The 11,279-nt window shown below is 45.2% G+C and overlaps 1 protein-coding gene across 1 annotated transcript in view; it reads right to left on the bottom strand.

Annotated features, from left to right (window-relative positions):
* Positions 1–1,769: 1,769 nt before the first annotated feature.
* Positions 1,770–11,279, bottom strand: part of Fam173b (family with sequence similarity 173 member B) — a 24,148-nt gene continuing 14,638 nt past the window's right edge. Inside the window, exon 5 of the mRNA XM_005356676.2 lies at positions 1,770–3,481. Coding sequence (XP_005356733.2) covers positions 3,311–3,481 — 171 coding nt within the window. The 3' untranslated portion in view covers positions 1,770–3,310. The remainder of the gene's footprint in view (positions 3,482–11,279) is intronic.

Raw genomic sequence — 11,279 nt, 5'->3', positions numbered from 1 at the left:
ACATACCCATGAATCCTCCTGTGCATAAGGCCTGTGGTAGACAGTTAACATACAATGGCAGCCATCATCATAGTCTCTCGGCTGTAGACTTCCATTCACTAACGTGTCAGAAAGAGAAAACTCATGGTGGGCCAGCTTTGTCTTTCTGAGCTGCCACAGGTATACAGCGTGGTGAGCAGGAACTGCAGAAGTGAACCTGACATTTCCCCATTACAAATTAGCTTTCTTAAGTCTTACCAAAAATCAAACTTACATTAAGGAGAGTCTTTGACAAAATGTGAATACCTTTGAAGAGAACAGTAAGTAATCCACGGCTTAAGTCAAACACCAGTGGCCATGTGAACAAAAGGCCATGAGATAAAATGATCTGTAATACACCAGGGACCAGTTGTGGCGGGCACAACTGATACTTACACTTGGGGATTTAGTTCTGCTGCACTGTCATTCTGCACGCACGCACGCACGCACGCACACACACACGCACGCGTGTGCGCACACGCACGCACGCGCGTACACACACACAAGCACACACACACATGCACACACGCACGCACAAGCACACACGCACGCACACAGTTGAGTTTACAACAAACCCTGGGAGGCCCCACTACCTAAACATACCCACCAAATTGCAGAGATGTGTGCCGTTCTGAGACTTTTCTGGAGCTTGTGTTTTCATAAGGACTTGGACTTGACACTTATTTTCTATTGCAATATGACAGAGACGAAAACTAACTCAATGTCTCCCTTCCACCCTTGGACTAAACCCGGAGATCAATGAGCCATTGTTTGATCAGTCCTTCCTGGATAATGTTCACACCATAATATTAAATTAGAAAAATAAGACATCTAATTTCCCCACCTATAAAAGTTATATGGTCCTTTTGTTCATGTTCAATTTGCATCAGTTCATTGAGTCACAAGTGTGCTGCTTCCAAGAGAATCGTAATGTGTCATTATTACAGAGCACCTCAATCTAAAGGAAGGTGTTCTGCCTAAGAGGACTCTCAAGCCACTGGAGGTTTCCAGGCTGAGAGACATTACTGTGTTATTCAGATGCAGCTCCCTTTTGTTTAGACAAATATCTGCCTTCTGTTTAAGTATATGGTCCATGCTGTCTTTAAGGATAGTAAGTTCCCTGTGCTTAATACCCATTTTATAAATAGAATCCTTCTAAGAGCAGTTTACTCCCTCAGAGCAAATAAAGGCAGATTGGGCTCTGTTCCCAAGGGTCTCTGGTCCTTGGCCTGACTTCTCCCAACTAGGACTATGACACGTGGACCTGCACAGGAGCCGGTTTACTTGTCCTTCCAATAAGCATTGAAGCTCCTCTGCCTCTAGCCCTCGACTATGATGTCTGTGCCGTCTTTATGTACCCTAGTCTAACAGAGTCCAAGGAATTCCTCACTTCTTCCTGCCAGCAAACAGTTCACCCGCCAAGAGTGTCCAGACTCAACTCAGATACTCAACCATGTTCCAACTGATTGTGGGAGGTTTGGAAGGATGTTTGGGTCCCATATGGTTGCTCTCTTGACAAGACAGATAGTAGACAGTGTCCCTTAAGGGAGGATGAGGAACCATTAGTGACCTATGCTGACAAGAGGCTTCACAAACTATGCCCATGAGCCAGCAAAGAGCTCAGTGAGTAAAGGCCCAGCCACCAAGCCCGATGAGCTGAGCTGGATCCCTGGGACCCAAGTATTCGCACAGAATTGATCTCCATGTGTCCAGTGGTACCCCACACACACCATGCACACACACAAATGTAGAGTAAAAAGATATTTTTTTAATGAGCTACACCCATTCTAGCTAACCCCCAGTCCTGAAATTTTTGAGCCCAGCTTTCCTGAGGCCTCATATGTCATGACCATTCTGGTATAATTTAACTTGATTCATCAGCATCCCAATATTCTGACCATCTTTTCTGCAGAGCTATAGTGAAAAACAGTAATGAGCAACTTACATTTGTAGGGATGGGAAGTTCTGTCAGAAATACAGAATTATGCTCCACCTTATTATACTGATGTTAGAGGTCTGTTCAAATGATTCAACAGGCCCTACAGAAAGTGGAAAATAAGTCGTCGCTTTGGTTCATCTGTGACTCAAGCATGCTGCAAACATTGTTTCTGCAATATCCCCACCAAGTGGCTGTCCAGCTTCTGCTTTCCGTTTACAGAAGGAACTTCAGGATCTAGGGCAAGCCTAAAGTCAGGTGATTTCGTGGAGAACATGCTGACTGGGCATGGACTTCTATGAAGCCTGTCTACTCACAATCAAAGGTTTTCCCTAACTTGCCTATCTAAATCAGTCAAGTCTTTTCTCATACGTGGGAAATGCTAAATAAATAGCTGTTCTCATAAAATAAGAGAAGGGACTAACAGAAATAATCTGCACCTCCCTGTATGAGCTTTCCCTCAGCTCTAAAATGTGAGTATCACTTACAGACCAAAGACTGTGCAGTGCATTTTAAAAATGAATCCTACCAGGACTGTCCTGGTAGCAGACACCAAGGCTGAGAGACAGGAAGTCACTGCCCAAGGCATTGGAAGTCACACTGCAAAGCTCAAGCAGTCACTCACTGCAAAGCCCTTACTAACTTCTCCCTGGGCCAGGGAGCTTCTCTAAATGCCTCGTCAAATCCAAGATGCCACTCACAGTAACACAGTGACAGCAAACGGACCACACCGCCAATTAAAGCCACGTGCAATCTGTCACAATTCCCCCAGTTTAAAAGATGTGGCATGTTACACCGAATGTTTACACACAGGCGGACATGTACAGATTCAATCAACAAAGTACAGAAAGCATTAGGGCAAAATAGTACTTATGAATATTATAAAATAAAAATGCCACTCTCTGAGCCTTTTAGGAAATTAATTTAGCTACAAACTACAGAAGGGAGACAAATCTCACCAGTGAACAAAGCTACAGGAAACTGCAGATGTCTGCATGACTGCCCCCTTTCTCTTCTGCGGCATCAAACCACACTGCTGCGGGGTGACAACCTTCTGGCCCACAAACACAGCTCAGTTATTGTATCTTCCAGCATCCTACGGTATGAAAAGGTAGTAGACCCATTCAAAATATTCCACTAAGAGCAAATTTTACTGGGAAGGTAGAGGAGGAAGGATCAGAAGTTCAAGGCCAACCCAGGCTACGTGAAATTGCCTTTACACCTAAATGTTTTTCTGAGCTCCTGTTCATTTTCTCCAAAAGGTAAGGACGGCAGCAGGACTTCTCATCCCGTGTCAGGGGCAGTTTGCTGTGGCCTCAGTGAAGGTGGACTGGATGGCCCCCAGGGTGCTCGTGTTCAAGACCTCTTTTTCCGTCCTCTGAAACTGTTCAAGTCGTACGCCCACACGGTGTCGATCCCCTCTCCAGCAGTGTGGTCTGGAGTCCAGTGTGGGAAAGGGAAGCGGCAGGCGATAACTCTAGCACCATCCTCAAGTTCAAGCTCCAGCTTCCTCTCCAGCTGCAGCATCTGTGAAGAACAACAGCAGAGGAGATGACGTCACAGTCCCCGGCAATACAACCACATCGCTTGGGCAGACACTAACGCAATGCAGTGCTAGAGGTTGAAATACACAAACACACACAGACAGAGACACGGACCTCTAGTCACTGGTAACAAGCCCCCTCTTCAGTACCACCCTGGAGGCTTATATACCCCACAGTCAGGTGGGTCAACAGGTGAAAACCTTATCCTCTGATCCTCAAGGCAAGGCAACACGTGCTCGTGAAGCAGAGCTGGTAAACAACTTTGACACAGCTTTCAGTAACTCAAATCAGAAGGAAAGTAAAGATCTCTAGCAGGGAAGAGCAGCTGGAGCCAGGACTCCAATTGGTCCCAACAACACAAGATGACACCGTAACAGCAGTTACAAGGACATCTTCCAGGACCAATTATAAAATAACCTATTTCAGCAGATGTAGATCATGAATTCCTGGTTTTCAGACAAAAATCATGATATGGCAATAATCAAAATACTAATTATTTTACATGATTTACCTACTTAAGCACTTCAATATAGCATGTATTTCATGTATTTAGGACATATTTTTCTATACTTTTAACATCTCTGAATTGGAACACATCAAACAACTAAATTACAATCACTATTATTTTTTCTCGATAATATCAATACACTGTGGAATCAACACTTAAGGTTGGTAAAATACTGTCTAATCAGACCATGAAAAGACACATTCTACCATTTAGAAATAATTTTAAGCCAGGTGATGGTGGCATGCCTTTGATCCCAGCACTCACTCGGCAGGCAGGCAGATCTCGGTGAGTTCTAGGCCAGCTTGGTCTACATGAGTCCCAGGAGAGCCAGGGCTACAAAGAAACCCTGTCTCCAAAAACCAAAAGAATAAACATGAAGCCGGGCGGTGGTGGCGCACGCCTTTAATCCCAGCACTCGGGAGGCAGAGGCAGGCGGATCTCTGTGAGTTCAAGACCAGCCTGGTCTACAAGAGCTAGTTCCAGGACAGGCTCCAAAGCCACAGAGAAACCCTGTCTCGAAAAACCAAAAAAAAAAAAAAAAAAAGAATAAGCATGAAATAGGCTTTAACGTGTGTATAATGTCCTGATAATACATGTCCTTCCTTAGTGGTACTCAGTTCTATGAAGTGCAGCTAGGACCTCACACACTAGACACCCCTCTCCCACTAAGCTACATCTGCAGCAAACCCGTGACTTTCTAAACAATAGAGATTATATCAATCTCATAAAATTTCATTACCCTATCTACCAAAAAAAGTGATAATATTTACTAAAAGTATTAACATTTTAACTATAATCAACAAACATTTTAAATTATCTGCAGTTATGAGCACCCTCATATTCTAAAAATATGTCTCATCTTACTTTTAACTGATTTTGAGACGGTGTCCATTTGCAGACAAGCTGCAAGAACTGAACAAAGGACCCGTATGCAGTCCACCCCTGCAGAGTTCCAGCGCTGCCGCCTCCTGCTCACTACCGTCCTCTTCCCCCATGAACTGTCTCTAAACCTCTGAGAGGAGGCTGCATACGACACTCTGTTTATTACACACTCCGCGTGAGGCTCACACCCAGGAACTTATTCTGCTCACAGTAACCCCAGAACAATTCAGTCTTTTTCTCCCAGTGGTATCCTGTGCCGCTCAGGAAGGGGTTCTGTGTTTAGCCATACGGTGTTAACCAAGGTTTCTGTCCCGCAACCGTTCGGTCCCAAAGAAACACACAGAGGTCTACATTAATCATAAACTGGTTGGCCTATTAGCTCAGGCTTCATCTTAATTAATTCTTACATCTTAGCCCATAATTCTTGTCTGTATTAGCCACAAGGAAGGCTTGGCACTTTTTTCAGAGAGGCATTCTCATCTTCTTCCTCTGTGTCTGGGTGACAACTGCAGACTGAATCTTTCCTCTTCCCAGAATTCTCCTGTTCTCGTTGCCTGCCTCTACTTCCTGCCTGGTCACCTCTCCATACTTTCTGCCTGGCTACTGGCCAACCAGCATTTTATTAAAAATAGTACAAGTGACAGGATAAAAGACCATTGTCCTACAGCAGTACGGTTTCTTTGGTCTCCTAGTTTTAGGTTTTTGTCTATTTTTATGTTTTGTTTTGTGGTAGTAGGGGATGATCAGCCTTGTGCATGCTGACCCAGGGCTTCACTTACAGCTATACCCCACTCGGTCTTTTCTGACCTGGGACACTTCCTATCTTTCTTGTCTTTCATGACAATGGACCAATGAACCAATTACCCTCACCTCAGGCTCCTCTGCCATTTACTCCTGATGGCTCAATGGGTCTTTGGCAATGCCTTTGAACTTCTCAGAACTCCAGAAGCCCAGAAGGCCCTCCTGCTCCCAGTGGTGACATCAACCACTTGCTCAGGTGAATCTGGAATCTCTGTAATGTATTACTATCTACCCTTTCCCTTAGTGACGTTGGAAGAAACTGTAAGCATCTTTCCTCAGACCATCTCTGCCTAGAATAGCAGACATTGAGGATTGTAACTGCAGCCAATTTTTACTATAAAGGTTGCAACGTAGCAACACTTTCATAAGGATCCCCTAAGACCACCAGAAAACACTGATATTTACACTATGATTCATAAGAATAGCAAAATTACACCTATGACGTGTGGAGGTCCTGGCAGGTGTCAATGCAGACAGTGAGCTGCAAAGAGGTAAGAATGAAAACCCAGCATAATGACCTCATCAGCCTGGATCAGACATCGGAGAACGGTGGCTCACTGTCAGCATATTTAAAACACAGAACAACTTGAGAAAAGGTCTCTAGGCAACAATCGGTCCGATCAGTTCGATCAGGTGCACAATAACTTAAGGGGTGACTACACAGACTCTTCCACAGAGTTACATGTGACCACAAGAGTGGGTTCTAAAGCTAAGGGCCTAGAATCTAGTGTGGTCTCTGACCAATACAGCATAGAGGTCAGCAGGCCATAGAGTACTTGTGACATCACCCCTAAAGGTGGAAAATGGTCTAGGGAGGGAAGAGTCTGGGGAATTGGGGTGAGGTCTCCCTCTATAGAAGAAGGTGGGTGAGGGTCTGCCTCACCAGGTCCTTAACAAAATCCACTCTCAACTTTCTAGATGGGACGCAGGCATTTGATTTTTATCTCCTCCAGTGCATGATTAAATTCCTAGTTCTCTTAGAGCTTCTCTGTGAGTACAAGGACCTCTGTGTGTGTGCCTAACAATGAAGTAGCAAGAAAAATAATTTTATAGTTGGGGGGGGGGATCACAGCATTGAGAAGGTTGAGAACCACTGCTCTAGATGAACAGTTAGCATCAGTTAGCATTAGGTTGCAAGGGAGAGCTTTCCCTTCCTTGTTCCTCTGCCTCTCTGCCTGCAACATCTATCTACTGCAAATATACATATCATATTCTAATTTCATTCAGTGGATCACAATTCAATGTTGGCCTTGCTTATGCTAATGTTCAAACTGTACTAATTTGGCCATGGAGCACCTCTTGCATCTGGCTGCTCCATCCTTTGGACATACTCCCGTTAAATATTTTGAATACTTCCTCATGTTTTGGCTCGATAAACTGTTCCAATCTTTTGTACCTTCCCTCCTGTAACCCTAGGTCAGCTATTCTCAAGGATTCCTAGTTCCCTGTAGTGAAAAATGATACTTAGAAATGAAGATCTAAGCAAAAACTACTCCCTCTAAAAGTAACTACAGCAAGATAGAGAAACCAGCAGGGCTCTTGTGAAGGTTTTATTCTTGACTAGCATCTTACAAAAATGACTTAGAAAAAAAACCATGATATGGATGGGATAAGCCAAAAATTTAATGCATCAATAGAATTGATAATGGAGAATAAATTCCATTAAGGAGAAAAGATGTCTATTCTTCTAATGGCTAGTCAAGAATTACAAAAAAATGGAAATAAATTATTACTTGAGGGAAGAATTAAATAAGCAAAAAATAAGACAACAAGCATTTTTCAAAATATCAGGTTTCTTATGGTAATTGTGTTCATAAAAAGGTAATTGTAAATATATTCACATCCCTACTCTTTTCTCTCTTATAGTAGCTTTTATTTCAGAGTGACTGTCATGTGCTAAGTCAAGATAAACCTAAAAATGAAAGAAGCTATTTCAATCCTAAGAAATTAACTGACTAAATTACACATAAATATGCATCAAATCTGTTCTGATATCACACACGAAGAGTAGTGAGTGTCATGCCTGTCTAATAGAATTCAAAATTATTCATATCATTATGGGTTTCAAAGTGACACAAACTCATCATATTCTAATCACATCTTCAGAATTTGAGGCACACCTTGAATCAGCTAACGGCATAAGACAGACCTGTGGCTGACAGCGCTGACCCACGACCCAGAAGCCTCCTTCCTCCTCCACTTGGTTCCCAGGGTGGTGACATCCTTACTGAGGATCTCCCGAAGCCTTGGCTGATTATGTCTCACTTCCCAGATAAAGCTCAGGCCTTGGGCAGATCCTCCCTGAGACCTGCCTACTTCCTGGACCTGCCCATGGTTGTGCAGTCAGGAAGTGCACCTGAGCTCCAGACTCCTCCTTACCCAAGACTGTCAGTGTGACTTCAGAAGCACCCACAGAGCTGCCACAGATGGCTCAGCTCCTGGCAACCCAAACATCCAAGAGCAGAAGACAAGAAGCGGCTGGCCTGGACTCCTCTGTCTCTCACCACTGCTGGAGATGCCCACTACTTCTGCTGAGTTTCTCTCTGGAGTGCAGCTAGAATTAGATGCCTTCTCACCAGCTAACCCACACTAGACTGCACCTCAGTCTGTCACCTGGACACCCAATAGAGCACATCTCCCAATCTCTAATGTCTGGGTCTGATCTCCATGCAGTGGTGGTCTCTGTCTGCCTAACCAGTCTCTATGCTCTCTGCTTACCCTCAACAGCTCCTTCCCTTGGAAGGACCGGCATCCTTCATGTGCTAGCCCTATCCCCTGACTCCTCTCAAACTGACATCACCCTCATCGCCTGCACTTGCTTAGTGCTCTCCAGCCAACAGGAGAGCGCTGCCCATGGAGGGTATCCTTCCAGGGATACTGACCCAGCCCCACTCCTTCCCTGTCCTGGATAACTTCTCTGTAGATGTCTCATTTAACATATAATCTTTCCACTGTCAGAACACAGTCCAAGAATGGAGTCGTGTGAGAACTTGGAGTGCGTGTGTGAGAACTCTCCAAGAAAACAAGACAAGGGTCATGTGACCTCAGTTCCTTTGAAACACAGAACTGTTCTCAGACTGTGTTTGTGCTGCTCCCACGTGTAGTGGGGAAGAGGGAGTCTACTTCAGATTACTCATTATTGCTTGCGGTTATTGAATTACACCTTTAAACTATCCTTTTCTATGACTCTATAGAAAACGTGGTTTTGCCACACGTGGCTTGTAGACAGCTTGTGTGCCTGACAACTTTACTCCTGTGAGCTTTCTTAACCCTCAAAGCATAAACTGTCTGAGACTCTGAATAGAGTTAGCTATTGCATGCGACTTTAGTCTGCCTTCTCCCAGGAAGACGAGGTACCACACAATATCCACGTTTTGTTGCTCACTTATGTAGTTAAGAGATAAAGAGACCTATCTCCTGTGCAGCAGCCATACCTACTGCATGAGCAAAGCCTGCAGGCACAGAAGTGCACAGCATACGGTATTTACTGAATGCCACAGAGCGGAAGGTAGGGAGCACTAAGACCCACTTCATGAAACCACTGAGGACAGCTTCACAGAGGAAAGGGTAGGTGTCCACTAAGTCCAGTGCAGAGTGGGCCTGATGTCAACAAGAATGGATGTACAGAGAACTGAAAAGAAAAAAAAAAAGGACTAAGATAAGGTCACAAGTGGGTAAGGGCCACTCCAGACCAGTCTGGGTCCTATGGCATGCTTGGACCTTTTCCCTAAGTTAGCAAGAAATCACAGAGGGTTAAGTGTTTGATGTTCTGGGTTTGGGGATGCTTGTTTGAGACAAGGTCTCCTGTAATCCAGGCTGACCTCGAACAGGCTTCACAGCCATGGATAACCTTGAACTCCTGATGCTGTGCCTCTGCCTCCCAAGTGCAAGGACTACAGCATGCACCAGCACGTCTGGTTCAGGAGTGCTGGGGATCGAACCCAGGGCTGCATGCACAGTACACAAACACTCTTCCCACCTGAGCTACGTCTGTAGCCTCACAGGGAGTTTTAAACAAAGACCAAATTAATCTGCTCTTTTTCACATTTTGAAAAGCGCCTCTTGGTGCATAAATTCACGCTAAATAGGGCATTTGGCACTTTCATAGTGTTCACCAGGTCCACATGGGACTCCTGGCCATACTTGACACGTACTTTATATTGAAGTGTTAGCTCTAATTTCCACTTACAACTGCACGGTGCTATCTGAAATAATCCAGTTGGTATCAAAAGCAGGGCTGAGGAGTTCCAATGCTGCCTGTCCTTCTCCACACTGCCCTAAGGTTCCTCCTGGCTCTCCAGGAGCCCCTTGTGCATTAGCTACCCTGAGACGCTTCTCGTGATATGTTGGTTCTGGAAGGCCATCAGCCCATGTCAAGAGTACTGAATGGTGTGCAATTCAATAGCATCCTTTACACAGTCAGGTTCAGGGCTTTCCCAGGGCCACACATCTATCAGAGGACAAAACTGGTGGTCTCCATCTTCCCAGTCAGCTACTTCCAGTTGATCAGAATTTGATGCCGGCTGAAAGTGGGGATCCCACACGTGACACTCCAGCTTAACAGATGCCAAATGAGCTCCCGCCCACCCACTGCATGCAGGATCTTTTTTAAGGGACAAGAATGCTCTGTGGATTCCCACTGCTCCTCTTTTCCCTGCAAACAGTGAAATGCTGGGATTCCTTGGTTAAGATTTGTCTGTTTTCAGGAGAATAAGCAATAATTGCAAATATGTTTTTCGAAATAACAAGACCCATACTGCCCCTGAGGAAACAGCCCCAAAACAGTGCAAACCAAGCCTGCCTGGTGGCAGAGCAGCCCCTACTCCGCATTACAAAGACCACTGCTGCCCCCAGCTGGGATTCGGAAGCAGAAGCTCAGAACCCGCCTCTCAGCTTAACTTCCTCTCTCCAGACAGCATAGAATTCCCAGTGAATACACTTTTCTACTTTCTACATTAAAGTTACTTGTCCCCAATATGCTAATTATTACATCTTAGAAGGAAAAGCCCACACATCGTAAGTAGTAAGCCACCATCAAAATTCCCTGTCTAGTCTATGATCCCAAATTATTTTTATTTGTGGGGTGGGGAGAATTGAAACAGAGCCTTATTCTGTAACCCAGGCTGGCCTCAAACTGACAAAAACCCTCCTCCCTTGGCCTCGTGAGTGCTAGGAGTACAGGTGTGAGCCCAGGCCTGACCCGAGCAAGCTTTAAGTGATCAGGGACCAAGACCTCACACCTGCCTTCACCTTCAGAACAAATACACAGTCAATACGGGTCCCATCGCAGACATACGAATACAGTCACTTCTGGTTTGTAAAAAGAATGTGCCATTACACGGAAAGCTCCAGCGTGGGGGTCAGTTTCTCTGCAGTTAAACACCGTGTATAAAAGTCCCAGGCAGAGCGGGACATGGCGGCACGTGTCCATAACCCAGACTCTTGGGAATCGGAAGCTGCAGGTTGACAGCCAGCCTGAGTACACAGCAATCTCCAGGCCAGCCAGGGCTGCACACACAGTGATACTCCAGCCAGGGCTGCACACACAGCGATACTCCAGCCAGGGCTGCACACACAGCGATACTCCAGC

Source organism: Microtus ochrogaster, chromosome 19 (assembly GCF_000317375.1).
Source record: "Microtus ochrogaster isolate Prairie Vole_2 chromosome 19, MicOch1.0, whole genome shotgun sequence".
In the NCBI taxonomy this organism is placed as follows: Eukaryota; Metazoa; Chordata; class Mammalia; order Rodentia; family Cricetidae; genus Microtus; species Microtus ochrogaster.
The sequence above is the reverse complement of the archived record's forward strand: the minus strand, read 5'-3'. Positions and strand labels throughout refer to the sequence as shown.